Source organism: Ornithodoros turicata, chromosome 1 (genome assembly GCF_037126465.1).
Source record: "Ornithodoros turicata isolate Travis chromosome 1, ASM3712646v1, whole genome shotgun sequence".
Lineage (NCBI taxonomy): Eukaryota > Metazoa > Arthropoda > Arachnida > Ixodida > Argasidae > Ornithodoros > Ornithodoros turicata.
Genome location: NC_088201.1, coordinates 221,989,809 through 222,017,312, shown reverse-complemented (window position 1 = coordinate 222,017,312; position 27,504 = coordinate 221,989,809). Strand labels below are relative to the sequence as shown.

The window sequence follows — 27,504 nt, the reverse complement described above, 5'->3', positions numbered from 1 at the left end:
AAGTAGTCTATCAAGAAGTACGATCAGAGCGGCTTATGAAGCTTAATCTGAAGATGACAGAAAGGCAAACCGGTTCGTTGTAACCGACCTTGGGCAGCAGCTGTCATATCTCCGAGTTCGACCCCCCCTCCCCCAAGTCTGACTATCGCGGTCAGCCTTGTTCGCAACGGCGACAGGCTGAACACTTACACATCTCTGGAGCCACAACCGCACCTTGAGGTGGTAAAACCTGACGTTGTCGACAGGACTGGTTCCAGCCAACATCAACCCAACTCTGGGCGGTGTTGCAAAGTGCATGTTGGACCGATGTCCGGCACCGCAATCCGTCCATGACCTCCTAGTCTGCTTCAAAGAATTATGTAATGACAGAATGACCCCCCCCCCCCCTGTGTTTTCCAGTCCCCAGCAACTACAACCGGCCGTGCAATGATCCGCGTCCGCGAGCACGGAAAAAGACAATGTCGGTTGGAAAGCCAAAGATTCCCGGAAGAAGCCGAGGACTGCCTGGAATATCCAAGATCGTGGGAAAGCCCAATACACCGAGACATTCGGTGGACGGGGAAGGCGATAATACAATGTGTCACTACTGGTATGCTATTGCTTCACATTTTTTTAATTTCAGCTCCACACGCAGTAACATTATTAGTAAGCTGTATGACTCGCTCCTTTCATTGTGTGCGCAAGCGGCCCTGTATGGAGTTTTGTAACATTGCAATGAATTTGAGAAACTGCAATGCATTTTTCTTTTTTGTAGTACTGTTTTTCTTTTCTTCTGTTCTTAGCATGAACTTTTACAGTTATAATGATACTTCATTTATTTCCATTTCAAGCGAGAAGTTCGCTGTCGTTACCCTAATTACACTCTGTAAGGACCAACAACAAACAAATTTCATAAATGAATGAGTAGTGGTGTACAGGTTCGGTCAAAAACGTGCGAGCAGTGTCAAATGGAAATGGAAACCGGAAATGGGCACTTTCACTCAGGGGTGGATGGCTGACATTGGCCTCGAATGTGCATGGAAAGCAGCCTTATCGCAAGTGGTAACAGCCACTGGCCCCCCTCTGATCAAGTGGACGTCCCTGTTTCGCAGGATGTCGCTCCGCAGAGGGTTGACGCCGCTCGTGAGTTTCCCGAACTTTTGTCTCAGCCTGTACACCATTTTTACACCAAGATAGGTGTTGCTATTTTGACTGTGGGGTGTAAGCTGTACAGTACACCATCTTTGCACCTGGATAGGTGTTCTGCTTTTGGCTGTAAGGTGTAAATTGCTAAATACACCCCTTCAACACCTAAATGGGCGTAAATATTTTGAGTGTGCATGTAGCGAGCTAGGTCGGACGCCTAGAGGAAGAAGAGGTAGAGGTAGAGAAAGCTGCGTTCTGGACGGGGGAACAGTCCCCCATGCGCTACATAGTGTAGACAAATAGTGTAGTGTAGTGTTATAAGTTACTCGAATTCCACGTGCATGTTGTAATGACGAATATCTCGTAATAATGATATCAATACTAATAGCTTACTTTGCCATGATGCCCAAAAATTAAAAAAAGCGCAGTATCGCGCAGTATATCTGGAATGGTCAGGAAGGAGACAATCCAGAGAGAAGTGTGTATGCATGCATGTGAAATGACATTCCTTCATGACACAGTAAAAAGGTTCTACCGCTATCTATTCTAAATGCAAGTCCAAAATGCAAACATAATGGCGCTGTGATTAGAATACAGTTGAGCGCATCAACATATGGCTTCTAGCAACCCGTGAGTGAGGTTTTCATGTAGGTCTTGAGGTAGTGCGCGTCCGCGTAACCATGAGTGAAGTTGGTATCCCCGCACTTGTTTCCTGTGTCTATTTGCTCGAAGTCAAAGAGCACATAGCCCCCTTGAAAGCCGTATAACTTCTGAGCGTTGCACATCTGAAGAATAGAAAAAAGAGAGAAAGTGAGAGACAGGATGAGAGAGACTGGATGACGAAGTGAAAACCATCCAAGGTTTGTTATGAAGGGTTTAATCGCCCCTTTTAGACAGGTATTCCTGGATTATCAGTGAATCCAACCATGACCGTGAGCGTAGCACCACCTAGCGGTGTCGTGTGTACATTTCTCAAAATTCATTGAATTACACGCACCCTATATCATTTTTACGTTAGTGGGTAACACACCACACGCTTGGGGGCGCTACTGTCAAGCACTGTTGGTTTTGATCATCGATGAAGGTAGCCCGTCTAACACGAGTATAGACCGTACGGTAACTTAACTACAAGGAAATCCACATTAACTGTATGAATGCAGATCACAATTAGGAGTGACACAGACAGACAGACAGTGAGACAGACGAGTAAGCCTCAGACGCCCAGAAATTAACTATTTCAAAGAACTCAGGGAAAAGAGGTGCTACCGCTAGGAATCCAACCTGGATCTTCTGATCTAAGGTCAGATATGCTAACCGCTACACTGCACGCGTTTCCCTTCAGCTATGTACAGTGGAGACTAGAGACCATGATGATGATTAGAGTTTTAGTGGGGCATCGACAACACACGACGACTATAGATCAAAAGAACCAGGTTCGATTCCTAGCGTCCGCATCTCTTTTGGCTGACTTGTTTGAATTTGCAGTTGTATGTCTTCCACAGCGCAAGTCATCAATATCTATAGCTCATTATTAATAGCAGGGCGTCGAACAGTGTCGTCTTGAAACTGAACCGGAACTAAAACAATACAACATCCAACTGTAGCGCTGCTACTGCACCGTATATGCTGTAACCAAAGCAGCACATCATCTTGGCCAAACGTTGTCCCAATGTGTTGCGCCGCTTGGAAAATGTTATTCATGCGTGGATTTACGTGCGGGCATCATACACGACGCCGGTAATCGCGTACGATTATGCGCTTCGTGTCTGTGTTTGTCTTAGTTTGTTGCTATCTCGATTTGATCTTGTGGTGATCTGGGTACCACGGAAAGTAGGTACTGTATTAAGGGAAGACATACTGGTAGACAACGAGAATTTGGCCGAGGCAGACCACGCTTAGGGACGACACAAACATGCATACATAGGACATACATACTCGTACATACATAGGATACATAGGACATACATTTTACATACTGGTAGGATTTTCTTACTGCTTGCGTTGAACAACGCGCGTGCTTGCTTGCGGTGTTATCAACTCATCAGGCGAATCTTCAATGAGTCGATGCTTGATCTCAAAACGCTGTTTGCATAATGTGGTCTTGAGAAAGATTGCATCGTGCTCCGTTCACTCCAGCGTATTACCCGCGAATGTTGTAAAGTTAGGTGATTTCACGCAGAGTAATTCAGGGTAGACTGGCAAACCAGGTTGGACCGGGCCTCAGTATATATTGCAACGAAAAAATCTAAGAGGTCGACCGGACCACCCTGCCTGACTCAGCGAGCAATCTCCCAGTACACTACACGAACAATGCGTGAAAGTTGTTGCCAATCTATAATGCAAGACAAGCAGCAGGAAAACATTGACAAAGGTGAGTAAAAGACAGACAACTGTGCTTGACTACTCCTGCTGCCGGTTGCAGTGTAGATAACCAGCAAGTCTTTATCTTCCAAAAAATGGTTCTCAATGGCGCAAAAATCATTTTCAGTGTTTCTTTGGAGATATTTGTGTGGACCGAGTTCCAGTAGGGTACTTGGGTACTTAATAGGATGGCAAGTCAAGTACAATTCCAGGTACGCCATTTTGGGATATGGTAAAGGTAAACAAAAAAAGAAATACTCAGATATGTTGAAAACAGGCAAAAAGCCAGGAGACGTGTTCACAGCAAATATGGTACGTTGGCTTACGTAACAAAATAAACAAAAATCCAAAGATGTTTAGACGCCTATACGGGCGTCCTCATGAGCTTGGATACACACGAGAAATGCACACTACTATGGAAATCCTTTTAAGCCTTTGTAGCAATCGGGCAAAGGTCACTTGTGGGTGTGGAATCTCCTGACTTCCTCCCCCATGTTGGTTCATGGGTCAAGGTCTTCGCGTTGTGGAAGTCGAAAGAATGACCAGTCTTTAACACGTGTTCCACGAGTTCTGAGCCTCGGTTTCGATCCGGTGGCTTAGAAAAATGTGATCATCTACCTCTACTACTGATTATTTCAAGCACTGTTCATCACTGTTTGGCACAACTTTTGCTGCAGTGCGCTGAAACGTTATGCACCAGAATAGACCCGCTCGAACCATGCTATCTGCGCTCCGTAACTGAACCAGAACGAGACCGAACCCACTTATTCTGTCAGGTGACTAAGACTAAGCAAAATGTAATTGCATTAAATTATGGCGTTCGCATTGAAAAGAACCAGGTTCTTTCTCCTTATAATTGTACTCTCACAGAGCGGTCAAGGATTGTTTAGTGCTCACATTTTGTCGGTCATGACTAAGCTACAAACAAAGACATCTCAGTTGATCAGGTTTGATTCTCAACGCAATGTATCTTCGAGAAACATCACTCTGCAGGAATCAATGGAGAGGCAGAAGGAGCGAACTTATTGTAATTTAATCTGAGCGGTAGATAATTGATTGATTAAATAGTGCGACGTACCTTCATCTTGTATGTCACGTTGGTGTCAAACATGTCTACGGTATCCTCGCGACGCGAACTAAGGGTTACATGGACGACATAATTGGTCACGCTGTTGCTTTCCATGCCCATCAGTCCGCTATGGTGGCATTTCTGAAACATGAGACGATGTACGAACCCTTGAAGAGTAATGTTGACATGTGTGTTGGTAATTCCTACAACTCTGCTGAGGAGATGAGATAATCGAAGTGTCAAAAGCGACAAGGATCGCGAACGCTGGCATCCAATATTCGAGCATATGGAAATTAGATCCTGCAAAACCACGACGGGCGCAGGTTACGTGAAAGCTAGCGACAGCTCTGCTACGCAAATCGACGCTCATATAATGAGTACCACTCAATAAATAAATATGTTCCACTGAAGAGCACTTCGGAGAATGATTAATGGAGGGAGGCACACGGTGTCGTACATAGTCTCCCTGGGATGCGACTTAGCGTAGCACTCAGTTTTGAGCGATGCCTGAGCTGAAAACGGAGACGAGAAATATACGGAGACGTGCAGACATCACTCGCTTCATAGTGTCCGTTCTTCGATTGATTACAAAGCGACAAATGGCGAATTCGGGCGGTGATTTTAAGGCAACACGCCCCAGCTCTAGCGGTTTTAGGAGCTTGGATCACGATATGGGCACCGCGTCCGCTAGTCTTTGGGTTTCGTCGCCCTCGCCACCCTCGCACTGCGGATGTGACTGCACCGGATATCGTTGAGCAACTCCGTGCACGGACGTATCGAAACCAGCCGTATTAAGTGCTACCTTGAAAATTGCTGCGCTCGGAAAGCGCCACGCCGACATGCCTGGCTTTGACCAAGCGAACATGACTGCTCAGGACCTGGCAAAAAAAGTTGCCACCTAATAACCACCTGAATTCGCGACAAGCATATAGCACACTGAACATATTTTGTATGATGGCCCATTATGGCCAGCTTCTCCAGTCAGGCAGGTTTTCTAGCCACGTCAAATGTAACCACGTTGCACATTTGAAGTGGTGCGATATTTTCCAGGGATCTCTGAAGGCAATCTCCGCGGTAATTTCTCAAGTACATGCACCCATACGTATCACTTATGCTGCCATCCAGTGAAAGAGCGACTATATACTATAATGTCCTGCAACCCACGGCCCTAGGCGCGACAATGAAATACTGACGAATCTTAGCCATGCTTAAAGGATGTGTCTAAAATCCTGTCCTGTTTCTCCCACCAACACATTGATGTGAGGAACAATCAAGACCGATAAGCAAATAGCTTGTATCATTCTAATATTTTACCAAATGTGCGCAGTTACGGTAATGTGCACAATAACTATGCGTTAAAAGAGTGCAAAGGGGCAGCTGGAATCTCAAGCTGTGGATCATTGTGCACATTTACAAGCCATGGACAGAGTTGTCCAGATTTTTGAGATATCCGACAAAAAAAAAAGAACGACAGGGAGGTGGGATATGGGATCCCTTTCGGATCCCCCTCGAAACTCATCATATCCCTCTCGTCTTCTTATCAGATATCTAAAATTATCCGGAAAACTCTACGCATGGCTTCTTAGATGTACAGATGATCTGGAGAGAGAAAGGTGGTCAATAGATATTGAAGGTACCTGCCATATATTTTAAACGTAGCCAGCAATGAGCGTATCGAATGACTCCGAACCACCGAAGCACTTTACAGGTACATAGAAAGTCGTATGAAATGATGCAGAAGAAGAACGAGAATACATATCCGCAGGAACGATCAATGAAGAAAAGCGATGGGAAATGGTATATAAAAACCAAGCGTCAGGAATAACCGGAAGAAAACATGCGCTTATAGATGCTCGATAACAAACAACCAATAGCAACCAACGTTCACCACTTGGGTTACTTGGTATTGGTCGAAACTGTTCATCCTAGCAGGGTCACAAGGCATGTCACGTGTAACTTAGGTAACTTTTCACCACATTCTCGGTTTGAAGTTTCAGTTTATACGCTTGGTGGCGTTGCAGCTTCAGCGAAGATTAATTTCAACAACTTTTTTAAGGACTATCCGTGCGATAAGGGGTATTCGCTTTGAATTGGCGGTCGCTTTCCTTAATACATAACGGAATAATAATATATAAAGGACGGAACGCACAGATTAAGTCTATCTGCCACGTTTATTTCCAAGTTTCATTCTGCTATATTTAGCAGTTTCAGAGACATGAGGCTCCAAAGGTAAGAAAATGTCAAATATGGAAAACTGTAGACTGACTGCTCAAAATTTTTAGGTAACTGCTCAAAATTTTTAGGTAATTTGATGGCCAGTGAACTGCATATGTATTAGGGCATGATTGAAATTTTTCGAAAGACCTTGTCTGACTCCACGTGAAGTTACCTCGACAACTATTTCTCGTTTCCTCGTTAACATTATCACTACTGACAGCGGATTGTTGCACAGAAAGCAGCATAAGCTTCGTGTAGGAATTTTTGTGGGCACTGGGCCTGCGTTATGGCAAACCGATTCCATGAGTCCGCGGAAGGTGAACCATACGCACGCTTACATTTTCCTCTCCGTAGTTCGCCAACTGGCTTACTCTACACTTCTCATGACGAATGATATCGATGTCTTGATGACTCAAGTGAGCGGAGAGGCTTTTGTAAAATGTCCTGAAGCCGGTACAGCTGAAAGAGAGCAATATCCGTAGATCGGAGGGAAGCTGGACGGTCCTGGCAAACTCCAACGACTGAACCTGCATGCAAAACACAAGTCCAATGCAATCTACGTCAGTCACTCTTTCTCATAAGGGCATGCATCCTAGTGAAGCTCAAGGCGTATATCTCAGGGTGTCCCAGAAAATTCGAACCGGTTTTGATCACATTTATGTATAACTTTTTAATAAAAAGTCACTTGAAATATAGCATATGCTGGAGGGCGCCATCGAATGTCCTAATTGACTTTAAATGATTAACTATCTAATTATAAAGGCTACGAAGTTGTCCCAATGAGGATATCCGGTCCCTTCGGTCAACTCCTACCGTAGTCGTTTTCAGGACAAAGATACGTTGGATAGATCATCCACAAGGAATACGTGAAGGAACATTCTTTTCTATTTTTGTTCGAGAGACGCGTCTTCCCTTCACTCACGATGTGAGAGGGTGAAGGAGCACAGTGCTGCCTCAGAGACACTGTCAGCGGATGTGTACACCACTCTGTGTTGTCACTTTATCAGATTCTGTTCAGTTACAGTCTCAGTTATTGTGCATACTTTGTAGCTGAAGCTTGTGAAGTGTTATGCCACGGAATACCAGTTCCTATACTGTCGGTCACGATGCCGGTCTGTCCCTCCTGTTTTATTTCCAACTTTTAACATACCTCCAACAAAATCCTATCTTTTTCCCGGGACTCGCCGCACGGGACCGCTACGAAGTTAATAATCACCGAGCCGTATATTAAAAGAGTCTGGCCATTGGGAGGAGTCACAAAAAGAGGCTCGACCTGTCGATCACAGTTTCGCTCCACTGATTGGTTTGCTTGTTATCAAGGGGACCGCCATGACACCTCACTGCCACCAAAAACGGCGACGAAAATACAGTGAAGCGGGGATTTCGTGACAAAATTTTATTTGCGGACAACTGATTTTCCGCTGGAAATGTACTTGCTCATGTACGTTTCTTGGAAATCAGTTTCAACTGATGCTCACCCATCGATATTTAACCGAAACTAATACGTTTTGTCGCTGGTGTTAGGCAGAGTAAACACGGCGATCGCGGTGATCTCAACGAAATCATAACAAAAAAAACGGCACTGTGCTGTACAATCTTATATTCAATTGCTGGATTTCATGGATATAATCATTCTTGCCTTTTACGTTCCAATTATTCATGTAGATTTGTTTCAAAATCGTACCGACGACAGAATGTGCCCCCAGCAGGTGGTTCTGCTGGCAGCCGTACAGCGACGGAAGCACGACAATTCCCGTTCCCCACGCACTCTTGGTGGAGACAATCAGATCTGCACCAAAAATCCACTAGTTTTGCAGATAACGAGAGGTATCCACTTGCCACCCAAAATGGCGCTGCCCATGTTGAATAGGGGCGAACAAATAGTGGGGATAGGTTGATTGATAGCGCCCCATATTTCGAGACTGTATTGGTCAGAAAGCTGAAAAAGTGGGTGGAGATTCAGGTATAGGCATGACCCATTAATGGCCAGACTCCCTTTGAATATACGGCTCTGAGTAATCATAACCGCTTTCTTCAGAATCACATATCACGATATGACATTATAATTATCGTGTCGTGTAGCGCACCGATATATTCCAAACTGGCTCGCGGCGGAAGAATGGGCTTATCTATAGCACATTAATGATCAGCAGGCACCACGTGGATGAAAAAAAAAAAGCGGCTAAATGCACAATGTTTCACAGCTGCACTTTTCACGTCACCTCCTCAACGGTGCAGAAAATGCTGCACGGGCGTCGCAGCAGGTGCATCGCTTCCTGAACTCGCCCTAGATGCATTCTTCCAATATAATATTCGAACGTACTGAAAAGACGATATCAGGTCGAGTTGAGACGGAGCCCCAGTCGGAGGCAATCTATTATGTCGTAACACGATTTCAAAACATCTGCAGTATTCGTGCCGCAGTTACTTACGAAAGTTACTTGTTTTTCCAGATTGTCTAGGTGCGTCCATAGTGATGGTCCGGTAAGACGACACTCTGGCTCGAATAGAGCAGACTCTGTCTGAGTTGTTCTGATGAGAAGGGCGTCTAAGTCGACTTCCCTGCAAGATAACTGTAATTAATGCGCATAAGTACCCAATAATGTGCTGGTGGAAGTTGGAATGGGAATGGGCTGGGAATGAAATTGGTAAAGCCACGGTGGCTGTTAGTGTCTTCTTTGCGGGCGTCAAGCGGCGTTGTTCAACTTTACAATGACAGAACAGGCTGTGCGATCACGGTTGGTTTAATGCCAAAACGGTCAAAAACTTACAGGTCACCCAGGGACTAACAACAAGAACATAGCACATAACGTAGAACACCCTTTCTTTGGGAAACTCACTGCAGGGCGACCCTCCGTCACATACACAACAGTGGAGCGGGTTCAAGGGGTAGTGAAGCACACGTCCCTCCCTTGCTTTTTTGCCCGAGAAAGAAGTGTGCTCAAGCACGAAACACGATCAGACGAGACCACGAGCAGGGGCTTTAAGCAGCACACCCGTCGCAAACGCCCTCGACTTCCAAGAAGTGGATGATTTAAGTTGGGATCATGATGTTACGGGCTTGACTAGGAAGGGGGGGAGGGGAGGGGTTTAGCGACGATCGCGTGGCTACTGGGCGCAGACAGCTCCTACCTCACAACATGCTTGTACGTCATCATCGCTGAGTTTGAACAGAGATCGTCGACCCTTAACTTGAATATGACGATTAACTGTGCCTCACTAAAGGGAGTTACTGTCACTGAAGCATTGAATCGTTCCTCAAACCGGGTCTATGTCACCTGCAGTCACATAAATGGATGAGGAGGCCCCGCACGCCATTGCCGATAGGTTTGTCCTCAATAAGAACTTAGCGTTATGCTGCATAGTATTCCTATGCTGTTACTTTACTTCAAAACGAAACAAATAATTTATTAATTTATTTCACTTAGCTTGAAGAATAGAAACCAAGAACACAAGAGCAATATATAGGGTGCACCCTTACACATCTGTACGTTGTACAGTTATTTTCATTAAGGGGTGACTTAACGCCGGATGGTCCCGTCGACCTCTCAATTTTTCCCCATTCCAGTATACATTGAAGCCTACTGCTAAGGAAATATATTGCCGAATAAAATGGCTGAAAATATTGTAGAGGAGGTGGTGTTACTCTACATGAGTCCTCACCGGCGATGATGGAATGTCCCAGCGGGCAGATGGTCGTGTTCTCACGCTAGGACGGCGCCGGTACAAGTGCCGTGCTAGCGCCGTAGCGCGTGGCACCAGAGGCACATCTTCGCCACCACACACGGGCCGCGGTGTAGAGCTAGCGGTTGAGGTCCGCGTCGATACATGAAGAGGAGGAAGACAGGCGACACGTGCTAAAGGGACGGCTGTTCTTGCGTCTTGTGCTGAGTGGGCAGAGCTGCGGGATGAACGGTCGGACAAGAGCTGGCCGGAGGGTTCCAGGGGCAGGCCGAAGCAGAGAGCAGAGTAGGTAGGCCGAAGTGATAAGAGAATGGAGCGACAGAACCGCGACCTGTTCGTGAGCGGTGAGCTCGTACTGTCGCCAAGGTGATTGCCAGGGAGGACCATCGCGAAGCACGGGGAGACCGGGAGTAGAACTCGGTGGCCTCTGTGCGGGTCCCCGGTGGAACGTTGGTCTCGGTGCCTCTTGAGCGCCATTGGATGGACTGCCAGCATCCTGTATCGAAGCCTGGTGGGAAGGCAAGGCGGGCAGGGTTCTTGGGACTGGCATGACGATGAGGATGGGGCCATGCAGCCGCCAGCGGCGTACCGCGACCGGTATGGGAGCGTGTTGCTCATGAAGGTGCCGCTGCTGAAAGCCCGAGGAGTGCCATCGCGAAGCATGTGGCGACGTGACGCAGAGTGAGAGACCATGGCGATGTGAGCTGATGAGCGAGCTGGGTGGAACCGTGGTGTTGCGCGGCCGGGCGTTGCGATGAGTCGAGCCGCGGTGGATTGACGTCGTCACCTAGCAGTTCCTCGGTAGAACGATGCACCGTACCTTCGGAGATGGCTTCGGAGGTGGGCTTGCAGAAATTTGGGATGGTACTGGGCCGAACTACGCCGAACATGGTGTTCATAGTTCGAGTCACCAAATGTATAGGAGGTGGTGTTCCTCTACCTCAGTCCTGACCGGCGATGATGGAATGTCCCAGCGGGCAGACGATCGTGGCCTCACGCTAGGACGGTGCCGCTAACTGCTGTGCCAGCGCCGTAGCGCATGGTAGCAGAGGCACGTCTTCGTCATCACACATGGGCCGCCACAATATCTTACAATTGTTACAATTTTTTTTAATAATCTCCTAGAATGACCGTTTCGAGCACAGCAATTCCTGAATTTTCAGGACTGGTACCTTCGTAACCATTAAGGCTATGCTATGAAGTTTTTCGCCACATTTATTGCCTACGTGCTGCCGTGCTGTTTGTTCTGCGGGTTTGCAGGTGACTAGATAAAATATCGCCTATCGACTAGATCGCCTCATTTACAAAAATAACACTTTTTCGACTCTTCCGTTTTCTGTAAAACCAGAAGGTAAACATGAGTGATATCGGTTTGCCAGTGTTTAAAAATATTTCCATTCGCGTAAAACATCCGGGAACGTGGGTATGAAACCCTTACCGTGAAGTGCAGGATCCTCCGACGACCTATTTGGCCAATTTTCTCTCTGGATAATTCTTTACTTATTTTAACGTAAGTGCAGCCTGTATGGCCGCGAGCGTCTCGGCGACAACAAGATTGGTGCGACGTGATTCGGACCATGACGGAGCGGACAAATCAGAGTCCGTCCATATTTCAAGCGCTTTGCTGTGGCACATTTTCCCAAGGGAGATTGTATCATGCCAAGGATAACAGGAACGCGATGTTATGTTCCTGGAGCTCACCGGCGAAGGGACAATGACACAAAACGAAAATGGGAGGCCGCAATCACAGCAGGTACCCTACTATGCCTAAAGTGTTCCGCACATGTGATCCTCACATTTCGATGATGAGGCTTATCTGAAGACTGACATTATGCAAGCTCTACTTGCAGCTACTTGCCTCGTGCTTACTATCACGACAGGTCATGGAATTCCATTCTGCACTTACGCGGCAACAAAACCGCCAATTTTTTCTCCTCTGTCAAATGAGGCTACTTTGAGATTTTTCTCTAGGCACCTGCAAACCCTAGAACCAAGAACCTACAACAAAGAGTACAGCAGCATATAGGCAGTAAGACTAAAGACAAAACAGCTTAGCTTTAATGGTTACGAAGATAAGATACCTGAACAACACGAAGAAGCAGGGTGCTCGAAATGGTCATTCTGGAAGAATATTTAAGAAAAACAAAACAAATATAAGGCATTTTCAGCTATCTCCTTCGCCAGCGTACTTCCAGTGCGCTCAGCTTCAATATATATTGTAACAAAAATAGTAATAGGCATAGTCAGGAGCATGATGAGCCACTCTGTTCCGTCGAGCACTTTGGCAGAATGTTCGTGGAAAAAAGTATACGTCTCGCATCATTGTACTAGCAACACAATAGATGGATTGATTGTGTGTAATAACTGTCCCCCATTCCCATTAGCTGACAATAAATGAATCCAGTGCTTATTCCGGTACGATTTTCGGTACCTATTTCACTTACGTAACAATGCGTCGCAGGTCTTCTTTGATGTCGTCACCAATTGTGGGAGCGTTGGTATAAAAATAAGGTGTCACACCGATAATGTGGAGACCCCTTGTGTTCATCTGGTTTTGTTTTTCACGGAGTGCCTGTGAAATGTCAGATAGGTCAGATGTTAGATAGATAGTTTTTTTTTTTTTTTTCAAATGCAAACGCGACACCGGGCAAACGCTTCCGGAATTTTGACCACCTCGAGACGAAAACAAACATCCTCTCTTTGACGGCTGCGTCCCTGGGCATGAGAATTCAATCGAATGATCCCACAGACTATATAATGCGGGTCTTATGATTGCCTTTCTAGAGAGACACCCGCACACTTTGTCCTAAAGTTGGAGCACGACACGTAAACTATCCCCCTTTGTGCGTGCTGTTCGCCCGTTAACTTCCATACCCGTGAGATATCTAGTTTTCTTCGCATTTTCATTCCAAGTTCAGAAGTAATCACGTCAAGTGTGCAGGCGTGATGCGAAGGGCGTCCTATAAGGATGTATTTGCTATTTGTTCGTACATATTAACTTCCTTACTCAACATAGAAAAAAAAATGACATATATAGAGGGTGGCCACGGATTGATGAATTAGGAACTCACTATTCGAATTAAAATCACACGGGTCAACATGTCAAAAGCAGAGACATGCACTCCCGAATATTAGTGAATTTTAGTATAGGTAGTTTTGATCTGTTCGTGCATCTGCATGGCATGAGCACAGCTTTGTGTATTGCGCAGAACCACCACGGTATTTCAAACGTACGCAATCACGACAGCGTACGTTTCCGGAACTTGCTCCATCCAAATACATTACCTCCTATAAAGGCACAAAACAAACCTCGGCGCAATTGGATCATTTACGTCTCGCAACGTGTCAGCTGCCAGCCCACATATAAGGATGGGCTGCGCGACGTGTTCCTCAATCGGTGTAAAACTCTCTGGCTTTCTCCCGACACGATCGTTGCGGAGCAATGGGCTCGAACAAACACCCTTAGCCCAGCTTTCAAATTCATTAGTTCCCTGTGTTTGCTCTCTGTGCTCTGCTATCGTGCGTTTTTTTGGTGACCAAGAGAGGCTCTACCTTGCGTCAGCTAATTTGCGAATTCGATTATTCGAACTTAATATGACACACGAATGCAGAGAGTCTCTAGGACTATTCCAACTAGTGCCATAATTTGTAGAAGTGAAAACGATTTTTACGAATTTAACAACGCCCTCTCGTGGAACACCCTGTACAAGCCTCGTAGAATAATAGCACACAGGGACTGAACTGGCAAATCAAGCTCTTGTATACTCTGTTGTTCAACCTCGCCCTTCCGTCGGACCGGTTGTCGAGATAATGATCATTCTACTTTGAACTCGTTCTCTCCCTGTCCTTTACCTCAATCGGTTTCTCTGCTTCGGTATGCGGTATATCAGTCTCCATGGGATTTTCTGGCGTTACACGGTCACCACCTCAATCTCCACGGGGCCAGAGTTCTTTCATCACACTATCGCAACAGCATCAAGCGTTTCTTCTCTTCCGCCGTTTGCTCACCCCTGGAGCCCCACGATACGTTTCATCTGAACCTCCAACATTTTCCTCCAATTGACCTTCTTTCGCCGGGCACCCCACCTCAAGCCCAACATGCCAAAAACCCCGTCACATACACAGCCCCGTTGAGCCCTGTTGTGCCACTTGCAGGCCCGAGCAAGTCGGATTCTAGCCATCATCTTCTGTCTGTGGTAGTGCCTACGTCTCCACATGCCACCCAGTGCGCTCCATGGGACCTTAAGTGTGACTCTACCTGCAACGCGTCTTCAGATGGTAATTACGTTCTTGTGCAGCCCTCAACTTCTTCGTCTCCAGTGCCCACTGTGCGTGAATGTCCTCGTTTGGATACTGTGCAATCCACTGTAAGTGTCATCCCTGCCTCCAGTTCGCCAGTTAGCCCGGCGTCCAACGCCAACCTTCCGAAGCCTACGTCCCCTTCGTCTTCGGGAGGGGCCACTTTCAAGAAACCAGGATTCCGCACTTCACGGTACAACACACGAAGCTCAAGTTCACGTTGACTCATCTCGGACAACTCAAAATCCCCTTCTTTCCTGAAGGCTCGTAAATTGTTAGATACGAAAGCAAGGTTTGTTTCCCACTTGTATTTTTATACCGATTGCATTAGACAAAACGTTGTTCCTAAAGGTTTGTTGCTCAGTGCATGTTCATCATTTAAATTTCAATCTCCCCGTAATTCCAAAAGTTGGTCCAATATCTTGACCCATGCTTCCATAAGCCACATCAGAATTTCACAGAATGAAGCCTCACATGTCATTAAGGACACAGACAATCAACTTTGACAACTTAGCCGTGTACTATCGCCGGAAGAGCTGGATGCTGCGCTCTTTTTGTGTCCGTAAACTTTCCGTCCTGCAACGCACTAAGTCCAAGAAGGCGAAACGCGACGGCATTCAACTCACTCCGATTGAGGATATTGATATTTGCGATGCTTTGACACCTCATACATATCCCAGTTCAGCCACAAACAACGTGGTATTCAATCTCGCTAACGTACCATTAAACAAAGCAGAAGTAAATGTGTTGTCCAAAGGTCTCACCTTTGTGCCCACCCCTCCCAGCACTGACAATTTCGAAATCCTAAATGACCTTCTAAGCTTAGGTCGTAGAATGCACCTGCAGACGTTTTTCCACGGCAGTGAACATAGAGATAACACCATTTAAGAAACCCTCAAACTGGACATCAGACCCGTCGAAAACAAGCCCCATGATTGACAATTACATTAGAGCGGTTTATAACGATATTAAATGCCTAACTGTCATTGATAACAATGCTAAAAAATTTAACTGATCTAAAGCAGAAAGGACGGCCTTAATGAATCTGATCCTTAATGACACGTAAAGGTATCATCATTAGACCTGCTGACAAAGGTGGCGGAATCGTCGTTATGAATGCATCGGCCTACGTAGATGAGGCAAACAAACACCGAAGAACACCACGCCTGGTTCTTTTTATCTCCTTAGATGCACAAAAGTAACCACACTGGCAGGCCTATAATTTCGGGTGTTAATACACCGACTGAAAAATATCCCTCGTCTTAGATCACTGCATCAAGCATATTCCTCCACAACTTCTAACCGACGGACACTAACCGACTTCCTTGCCCAAATAAATTCCATTTCTCCTAACCTAAACAACGCTATACTGGTAACTGTGGATGTGACGTCAATATATACAAATATTCCCCATGATGGTGTTAACGCTGTAGAGCTTTTTCTTTCCTCCTTTCTGTCTGATCTTCTTCAAACTAAAACCATTATCTGTCTTCTTGAGTTAGTCGTGCAGTACAACAACTTTGTTTTTAATGACAAACATTATGTCCAAGTTCAGGGCGCAGCGATGGGTTCCCGTGTCTCACCCAATTACGCAAACCTCTTCATGGGCCTTTTTGAACAAAGAGCCTTAGTCTTTTCCAGTGACACCTTTAGTATTCCTGCGATACATTGATGATATTTTTGCCATCTGGACAGCTGACGAAACCTCTCTACTCTCATTTTTTGATCATTTTAACTCACGGCACACTTCCATCAAATTCACGTGCAACTATTCTCGAACTTCAATCAGCTTTCTAGACGTCACTGTTTCTCTCGAGTCGGGTAAACTCGTCACAGAAGCCGACTGACAAACGGCAGTACCTTCATTTCAACAGCCATCACTCTAATATCAAAAAGCGAAACATTCCATTTGGACAACTCACACGTTTAAAACGCATATGTTCCAATACACAAGATTTTTTGAAGCATGCAAATGACATGTGCAATTACTTCAAGGAGCGCAGATATCCCGACGAACTCATCGACAATGCCCTAGCCAGAGCCACCTCCCTAGACAGGCACAAAAGGCACAAAGTCATAATAAATGCACTTTCATTACACCTTACAACCGCGCACTCCGTAATGTAGGATCTGTGTTCAAACGCCATTTAAACATACTCCACGCCGATGAATATCTGAAAGACATTTTCCCTAATGCTCCGGCTATTACATTTCGGAGATCACGTAACATACGCGACTTACTCACTTCCTCCCGCAATAATCAACAGAGTCCCGGTTGCGCTCCTTGCAACAGCAACCGCTGCCAAACTATTGCAACATGTACCTCCACCTGTAGCACTGTTAATGGTTTCGTTTTCTCTATTCGGCAGTCTCTTCACTGTAACTCATTCAATGTCTGCTATCTCATTACATGCAAATTGTGCAATGAACAATATATAGGCGAAACACGTAACACCATCCGTGAAAGATTTTATGGCCGTAAATCAGATATTGTTAATAAACGTCAATCGTCTGTATCGCTACATTTTAATCTTCCGGGACATGATCTGCATACGCATATACTTATCACCATTTTAGAATCCGGGTACGCTAATGACATCAAACGCAAAAATCGAGAATCCTTTTTCATTTCGAAATTTGCAACGTTACAGCCGCACGGCATCAACGTGTACGGCGGCCCATTACAGTCCTTTATACTATGAGTCTATTTACTGTATTATCACTTGTCTGCCATTTTTCACATCATACACGATGATACACAATCAGTAAGACATCAACTCCGGGTTACTTTCCCAGAGTCTGGAAGCCATCAAGGTGCTGTGTGTCATCAATCCTTCGCTCTTGAGCCCTAATTCCCCGTACGCATTCTAAAGCTCTTTGTGCCAACTGGCTGCTGTGCCTATTCATGTGATGTTTATTGGTTTCCTCCACGTACAACTCCGACTCGTCTGTATGTCTGTCTGACCTTGTCCAGCCACCTCCTATTGATTGCGTTTTGTTTTTCATTTTTGTTGATATTTGTATTGGGTTTGTAGTTCTCTTCACCCTTACCCTTTTCACTTGTACCATGTGACTTGGTTTTTCATATATGCTTCACCACTTGTAACAGGTCCTCAAACCTGAAGAAGTGCAGCCTAGTGCACGAAAGTCGTTTTTATGTATATAGTAAACGGTTGATGCTCTTAACAGTCTTCGTTATTTTTGATTCGGTATGCACATCAGGTAAAACTAACACTAGAAGATACAGTCGGTCACATGTAATGAAATGAAGACAGCAAGCAAACAAAAAGCGTGTGCACGATTCCCATTCGTGTACCTCTTCCGTAAAACTGCACGCGATAAAGAGAATCTCAGTCACTCGCCTTGAAGTAATTAATTACACGTGTTATAGCTGCTTCAGTGTGAAGACCAATCCGCAGGTTAAGCATCCCATAATGTCGAAAATTGAGTCCCTCGAACCACTGAAGATCCTTTGTTCCATCAGCGCTGGCCAATTTGTCAAGCGCCTGGTTGTCAGTTGTTTGCCTGCAAAATAACAAAAAAAAAATCGTATAGAAAACCTTACACGTGGCCATACTTATCACGGTACAGCTGTTGAGGGAACAGTGAGGTGAACATTGTCTTGTTCGCCGGCACAAGTGACATCAGAGTGCATGCGACATTTCTTTAGTCAGGAGAGATAAACTGTTACTTCCATACAATACTTGAACGGCCGCTTGTCATAATGTATTGTTTCCAATCGGACAGAATGATGAATTGCTGGAACTTTAAGGTAAATGTGAAAGAAAAATGACTGTCCGGGGAATGACGCATACCGAGAAGCGCTCAGGTCAAATGCCTTTGTCTACGAGGCATTTGTACATTTACCTACGTGGACCAACTTTTAGGTTCGTTTTCAGTTGGTGGTTCATGGGAATCGGACAGAAACTTGAGGTTGGTTTAGGGAAGCATTGCCCCGTGACCGGACCATGCCCTGCCATGACAGGTGCCGATTTTATGACAAGAAAAAAATTCAGTGGCGTAGTGCGGCAAATGGGAAGAAATCTGTTTCCATTAAGCGCTTTTTCCGGACTATACTTGGCTTGTGTGTACACAGTTCAGCTCTAGAGCCGACTTCCAGTCCAGCTTCCGCCTTCCAACTCCGTCCAGCTCAGACTTCCAGCTGTCTGCTTACGGTTTATACATGAATTCCTCTTCACGTTCAGGAGACGCAATTGCTATATGACTTGATTGGCGTCAACTACTTTCAGTACCCTTGGATTCCATAATCTTTAAATTTAATATTTTTCTTAATTGCATATACCCTTCATTAATTACTCTTAAACTCGACTTTCTTTCTTTAGCTGTAAACCAGTGTAAACCACATGATTGATTTTGTTATGCTTAGGTGCGGATCATCAAGGTAGGAGACTTCACTCAAGGCGATGTGAAACACGTCCAGCTCGCCTTAGATATGCATTATCAGTGTTTTGTCACGCTGACGCAGAAACGTGAGTGGACTACGTGTACCAAACGAGGCCTCTGGGTCATTGGTAGAGCCCTGTTAAGCTAGAGCCGGCAATACAGGAACAGACAAACTGGACAGTCATGATATTCTCATTAGTCCCATCTCCTTTGACGGGATTTTCACTGCAGATTGGCATCTAACCGATATTCTTCAGTCCACGATTGATGACTTCTGCGCCCACATTACACTTCCAAAGGTGGTAAAATCGCAATGGGGTTCCTGCTAACAGCTCCGGCCAAGCTCATGTATTTCGCGATACGGCATTTCTAAACCAGTGGATTAGAAATTTAGGAATTGTCCCAGTGCCTGTGTGCCGCCATCCATCGCCAGACGGCAGCGTACCGACGTGGCAAGAGCGCCCCTCAACAGCTGAGACTATAAAACATGCCCTGTTTGAAGGAACTGAAAAGTGAAGAAAGCTACGTTTAAACCGTTTAAACAGTTTAAACCGATCTTCCTCTTCTTCAAAACAGGGCTGATGACAAATAGTTGCCTGTCTCAAATGTGTTACGTAGTACACCAATATTGCACGTACCAACCAATCTGAGCCAGACTCCAAATTTGCTTTCCGAGAACGTCCTGCATTGCCACTTCTCGCTTCCTAGATGTGTTCAAAATAGTCCGCGCAAAAATTACGGAGACTCGGGAGATGACTTGCATATTGGCATATTGTGGTTATATTTGTTCCACAGATATCGACATGCTGTGCTCGTTTTTAATGCGGTGCACCCCGCTGATCTAGACTTTTTATCTAGGCACGAATCTTCTATGGCTGGTGAAAATTGGAGTAGGCCATCATGAGCGGCTTATAATAACTGAGAAAAACTGCCACAGTTCAACAAAGGCGTTCTAGAAAAACTTTTTTGGTACACAGATAAGGCTCCGTCGGTGAAGGTGATGCATCCCTCAGGCGCGATGTTTTGGCTTCGGTTCACTTTGCATGGAAATTTGAATGATGAATGCTTAAAATTCAATAAAAATCGACTCACGTGCGCACCTCAGCGTTTTGTAATAGTTCTCAATGAGGTTTGTCCCGTTCCGCTGCTTTTATTGTAAAAAAACCCAGTCACTAAGAGTTAGTTACCAAATGTTAAGGAGTCATGCGGGCTTCCTGTATTTTCGAATGCATTTGTTTGAAGCCGACGGCGCAAATATTTGTGGAATTCTCCATACTGCGTATCTAAATAACGAGTACAACACGAATCACTCACCTGACATAAGCGGTTGAAAATACTGCAGAAATTGCTGTAAATAATTCTCGCCTAAACGATAACACTTCGATCACTATCCCACATTGACATGTTAAGTATGCTGTGATGCTACTATTCGGTATACCGATGACTCTCAGTCGCGTTTCAGTAAGTCTCTCATCGCGCTCCTGTTACAATGACGGTCGCACATGATCAAATTGCGGTCCAGAATGGCAGCAGCTTATCCCCATCATTGTTCGTTAATTGTACACTTTAAATGTAGGTTACTGTATGTTACTTACAGAAGAATCATGTTAATACCGCATTTCGTGATGATACAAGAACCTCCTGGATTAGTGTTAGTGAAGTTCTCCACTATCAACAATCTTGTAAGAGTTCCATGTGGAAATCTGTGCCGGTAGGTGAGCAACAAGACGCCACATAATCCGTCTGGCACCACGACGCCGTAGTTCTTCAAAACGCACACAAACAGCCGTTCAGCTGAAATGGAATGGCAGTTAATTGTTTCATCTATATACAACTGCATATGAACATAGGGCAGCATCGAGTTATTCCGTATTTAGTGCCGACGTCGTAAGAAGCCTACCGCCCCACTGATTTTAACACGGACAAAATGTCGATCCGCGCGGAAAAAATTACATTTTACTATAGAATGCTATTTATTATATATGCCGGTAATTTGCAAGGGCGTGTCATCCGCTGCGTTGTATTTCATTGATCTACTCCTACGAAACTCAGTCGTTTGATAGCCATATGTAATCGTCATGTCACATCGAACCTACAGCATCGCGGCAGACAGCGCGGAACCTTTGGTCTTGAGAAGGAAGTGAACCCTCATGTGTAACTTAATCACAGGTGTATCAAACCTTCGACATTCAAATTCTCCTGAGAGTTTCCAAAATTCAAACTGTTCTTCGAAAAATTCGCATGTACGCCGAACCTTTCCACTTCGCACAAGATCTGGAGTAAGATGGGTGGCCAGAGGAACCCATTTACTTTGCGGTCTCGCCCTTTAGTCTCTGGGAAACCCGAAACACGAGCCCGCGGCATGCACGAGCCTGTTACAACACAGGCACTGTAAGGTGCTTGGAATGTATGGGCGCACTGCAGCTGAGGGATGCACAACTTCCAACAGTAGTACTTCAGTACAGTACAGTAGTAGTATTTCGACAGTAGGGAGATTGAAAGTGATGATGATACTTTGTATCGTAATGCACTGGTTCTTCTCGATCTTTATTTTACGCACGTCTATCTCATCCTAAAAATCTTCCGCAATCACGTCAATAGGTTTACACGCAGTGGTTTCGCCTCCGCTGGTGTTTAGTGTTTGACGGAAACGGTACGTTCCCAAGGTGCACACCACTAACAAGTCACAAGATTGCACGCAACCACCTTCTCAATGAAGAACGATGACGTCTTACCCAAGGGTATACTGCCTTTTCTCTCCATTTTGTGCTGCTGCAGGGACAATGTACTTTGCTGTGAATGTTTAACTACCTTAACTTTGAACTTCAGGCCGGGGGCGTTTACAAGCCTCAGCCATTTGAAACTACTTTTCAACAACGCCTGACCAGGACCCCGAACTTTCAAGGCTTCTACACTTCGCCTTACATGCCCTCGGCAAGATAACACCATGCGACTGGGGCGACTGGGTCCAAATTGGCGCCACTCACTACAGATTAGCATACACTGATGACGCCTACGGGGCCTCTAGATATGCGCTGCTCGTCTGGTTCCCATGCATCATCCGGGTGTAGGAGACCTAGTTTATCACCCGCACTATGGTACACCATGCGTAGGAGCATTTTCAGAACACGAGAAATGACTGCATTCTTCTGCCTTTGTTCCTTCTACAAGGATTGAAGAAGCTTTGTGCTCCTGGTCAGGCAGATTGAAATGCAACTCTCAAAATATTTGCGATTGGTTTTGCATTTAAAAGACTGGTACATAGAACATACTCAACCTAGCTTACTATGAGTAAATCCTTGATTCACATTGCATGTCATTACAAAAGACAGAGCATAAAAACTAACAGCAGGGTACAAGGTTGACACCAGAATCATCCTCTGTACCTTTCTTGTCCGCTTTACTTGTATCTGGCTTTGGCCTCTCAAACAAATATAAGCCGTTTTGGGCCCAAACGGTCTAGCGTCAGCTTTGCATTGTATAGAGATATCTGTTCGTTATGCGAGCAAAAAGGGAAATACTGCTACCGATAACGAGGTACCGCTACGGTTACTGAAAAAAAAATGTAATGATCTACGTTACACAGTTTTTTTTTAATTACACGACTTCAGCAACATTTTTTCCCGACTTAGTGCCGCGAAGCAACTGTGTCCATGAGCAGCGTACAGGTACGGCATTTCGCAGTTTCATGGTTTTAAAAAGACAAGATTGGGTCTGAATAATGACTGACTCCAGCCCCACCACTGCACCTTCTGCATACATATATAACAAATACTTATAGGAAGTATACTGCAGACAGCTACCACATCTTGTCATGTCCACCGAGATGAAGGTGCACATTGTGTACCTTCAGATTGTGTACACACAAGTATACAAGCACTTTTTTTTAGCTATGGATTTCTCAGTAAAAACCTGCAATGGTACAGCAGATGTTTTCGGGCACGGATTATGCGGGCTGTAAGTGTCGCTTGTTTTCTACTCTTGTTATGGCAAAGTATTATTTAGCCATTAACACTCAAAAAATGTTAAGTGCTACCCACGCCGCATGTAAACGGAGCGGCAGTACGCACTCCTTCACAATCGCATCCGATTGCCTGCCATTTTCCGTTTCTGCATGCTAGTGCCATTCCAGTCCACAAGCCGCAAGTACAGTAACGTCGTTTACGATTATGGCAGAAGTGCCCATTAAAACTTGAGTACGTAGCTTTCCCAGAGCTACAAGTGTCGGTGGCTTCCACCTCACCAATGCAAACGATGACTTCACCTTTGCACGCACCAAAGGGTCAACAGACAGTGTTCCGACGGCCGAGATGGAGCGACGCAACACGTGCAAACTGAGAACGGTTATCGATGAGACATACGATGTGGCTGAAGATGGCATAGAAAACAAGAAGACTGACATCACATCCTTCATCGTCCAGTCACTGAACGCGCACACACCATATAGAGGCTGACCTAGTCTTACACAACAGTTCCTTACTCGCTATGTCTGAAACGTGGAAACATCAATCCACACCGATTAATGATTTCGAATGTGCCACGTACAGCAAGAGGCCAGATCTACGGTGTGCGGGAGTTGCAATTCACAGGAACAGCAACGCAGTCAAGTTCGCAGTGAGTGAAATCACAATTCCCATTGAGATTGAGAAAATATTCACAGTAAACGTCTGCTTCACATAAAATGTAGTGGCATCGATGTCATTCTCGTGGTAGTGTACCTAAGCCCCGGTTCTACCCAGAAGCAGATTCACTGGTCGTGCGATACCATTTGTGGATAACACAAAGAACGCAGAGATGCCAATGATCATCGCGGGGCATTACGTGGACATTTCAACACCTGCATATCAGTGGTTCACACAATACACGAAGCAGGTACTCAGTGTGTGACCCTAAACACACGTGACGTTGTGCCAACAACATGACATGGCAGTGTCATCGGCAACATCTTTACTAGGGGAGTCGACGTACACACTTCATACGTCTCATACTTCACTTTGCACAGACAGTTCGATCTCGACACAGTTAGTCTCGGTACTAGCAATCGACGATGAAGACTTCAACAACATCGACATGTTTACTCAAAATTGTCCTTGTATTCATAGCCAGCTGCGTCGTGAGTGTCGATGTGGTTATCTGGAATCGTAACAAAATCTGGCCTCTTCTTGTACGTGACGTCGTGAGTCCTCATACACGATGTTTGACGTATGGTAGAGAGAGAATGTGTGAGTGGGCATGCGCGTGTGTGTGTGCGTGTGAGCGAACGCTCCCCGCTAATATGACGAGTGACTTGTAAATCGTGTTGTAGAATCACATCAACATACCTGCCTGAGGCAGGGGATGTGTCTGTGCTTTGGTTGTCGTAAGGCTTGGCGTCAAAGAGCTGCTCGACTGGAGAGAGGAGGAGGAGGATCTGGAGAATGTGTAGGCGGTGGATGCTTTGTCAGACGGTTTGAAGATGACTGAAATGAGAAAATTAATGAAGTGCCACAAGACTGAAATAATTAAGAATTAAGAAACAGTTACAACATAGATGAAATAGAGCAAAGAAAGATCCCAAACAACCCATGCTTTCTGAAGTCAAGTTCAATGTATTTCCAATAATGCTTTATTCGGTCAAACGTACACAGCGAAGACTACAAACCGAGCATAACAACACAACGAGTCAATGAGCCAATGATGGCCACGTATTGCACACGTTAAAACACGTTAAAAAATATCAATACACTGTCACACAAGGGGAACTCAACAAAATTTCAGATTCAGATTCAAGAAATAAATCCGAATAGCGTGCATATGACTATGACAGAAAGGGCATGGTGGACCAGTGCCCATTCTATTGTCAGCCTACAGGAGATGCCATAGACAGGCAATGGCAGATGTACGCTTACATGCTATAACTGGCCCGTAGACAGGCCAAAGGAAGGATATGATGTCAAAACATGTCAATAGACTATACATACAACAGGCAGGCAGGCTATACATTCAATAGTCGAAATGACTTCCGTTGAGGAAATAGACGCAATACGGGCGTCGATGCCCTGGCTGAACATATTTTTTGTAAGGGATTACCGGACATTTTATGTCCGGATTACACCTTCACGGGGACTGTTCAGGAGAAGTCCGGACAGGTGGCAACCCTAGGCTAAATTCGCTCAACTGAACTTAAAGAGAAACTGAGTCTTAACTATCGATTATCAGAGAGTTGGAAATATTTAATTCGCGTGTGTATTCAATTACGTATTACACTATGACTTACCTTAAGAGCAAATGTACTCCCAATTATTATACATATTATCCTGTTATTGAACTCCTGCATACCGCTGAACTCTTTCTTTGTCAATTACACATAAAATGATACGGTTAGAAATAATTAATAGGGCTCCCAACGGCCAATCTTACCACGTGCATGAGGCAGTTCATTAAATTGCAATACGATGTTTTAGCGTACCGATATTTTAATACTACAGCTTTTGGCCGTTCTTCGGAAGTTTTCGGTGTGGAATTGAGAGAAATATGCTTGGACATGGCAATGAACACGCATTTAGCAGTGTTCTACCAGCCCCAAATACTCCAATACTACCCAAATACACTGACCAAAAAATCACTCACGTGCCGATGCAGCGATAATCATTCCTATGAATAAAAGGGGCAGCACCGCTGAAATCACGATAAAAGGCGCAGACCTAGAGAGGAAAAACAACAAAAAAACACTATATTTGGGACGTAGAATTACGTACTGAGAATGTATTGCCCTGCGATATTTCTCTCTTTCACAATAACTGAACTGCTGCGGCTTTCCTCACGAAAAAAAAATTTCCGCACTCACTTTAAAGCACAATGCGGCCATGTTGTTAAAAATGCCGCCAAATGTTAAAAATTGTAAAGTTGTTATAAATCATCTACGTCCCTTTGTTCCATTAGCGTTGTACTTGCTACCGATTACTGCATCGGGTTTACTGTCGTGAGAAGTGCCGCTAAATCATATTTCAAATTACTCAGTGCGTAAAATAGTAAATGCGGCATTGAACATTAGGTGCTTCCAAGGATTCTCGGAAGAACATGCTGAGCTAGAAAACACCTGAAACACCCAATTGGTGAACTCCATGTGGCCTTTGTCCGGGCGGACTATCTCTGGGTTTGAACACGCGTGCTAATGTGTCTTGAGACATATGGGTAATATACGCTTGAGGACAATGCGTGCGCAGCAGAAGATAATGCATGTGCTGTTGCATTTTCGTTTCACGTGAAATTCTGCTCGTTGTGATTCTTGGTACGACCACAACAGCTCCTACCGTAGGTCGTAACGCCCTGCGACAGCGTACGTTTTGGTAAGCCAACTACGAAGTGTGGCTTCTTAGCATGACCTCGCAATTAAGCAATCTCCGCCACGGCTCAGTGTCCTGTCCCAAGAACTAGAAGCTCAAGTGACCGGCGTTCTGACCCTCCACCGTCAATTAATGACTCCCTCAAGGCTGCGGTTCTCCAAACTTGCTCCAACGGCTGAAGCAGCTACCGCCTCTCGCCTCTTGAGGAACCCGGGACGCTCCGCCCGATCCAACAACAGCGGCTCATGCAGAATCTGTTAGGTCGTGCGCTCACATTTTCGATGTCCACGTTGCAACTTTTCCTTCGGTTTCTCCCGCCTGACGTCAGGATGAGACTGGGAACGTGGCCGTGCCATCACTACAGGAGATAGTAGCGTATGCTGACAATATCATGGGTGTGGCAAGCTCGTCAGTTTCTACGATCTCCACTGCACCTGACATTACTGTAGCGGTTAACTGTCCCGTATCCTTGCAATCAAGCGACTCTGTGAAACGACTGTAAGCCGATGTATAGTCCTTTCTAGAAGTATAGCGGCCGTACACTGACTAATCCTGCTCCGCAACTCTCCCGAAGTCATTTCTCATCGTGACACAGCGCCTACGTCATCCTCTATACAATAGAGGTGGCGGCGGCCCATCTTGCTTCCCGTGGAGGTCTTCTACTGGAAGCACTGCGGCAGATGGCTGGAAGAGGCAATTTACTTCTTCGATGCTACGACAAGCCGCTCTTCTTGGATCTAGACAAAGCGTCCACGAAAGGTTTCTGGTGGTCACCAGTGCCGAGGCAAGAGTCTTCCGGGTCACGAAACAGGAGCGTTCGGTACCCGCATGGTACCATTCAATTCAGAGATTACTGTTACTGAAGATACTTGTCTCTGGCGCCCTGTTCCAGGAACTTTCCTCATAACCACTGTCTACAGGTCCATCCTCTGAGGGGACTTGACGGCCGGACTGCTGGTGGATATTGCACACCACAGGATCAGGTGCCACGACCACCGTGTCTGCTGTTGGCATTGACTG

The 27,504-nt window shown here is 45.4% G+C and overlaps 1 protein-coding gene across 1 annotated transcript; it reads right to left on the bottom strand.

The window, feature by feature from the left end:
* Window positions 1–7,056: 7,056 nt before the first annotated feature.
* On the bottom strand, window positions 7,057–27,498 carry LOC135379174 (uncharacterized). Its single transcript, XM_064612419.1, has 7 exons — window positions 27,354–27,498; window positions 24,481–24,618; window positions 20,755–20,953; window positions 18,118–18,280; window positions 12,901–13,028; window positions 9,205–9,334; window positions 7,057–7,299 (listed from the first exon to the last, which is right to left on the bottom strand). The coding sequence occupies exons 1-7, from the start codon at window positions 27,496–27,498 to the stop codon at window positions 7,057–7,059; spliced, it is 1,146 nt and encodes a 381-aa protein (XP_064468489.1).
* Window positions 27,499–27,504: the final 6 nt, after the last annotated feature.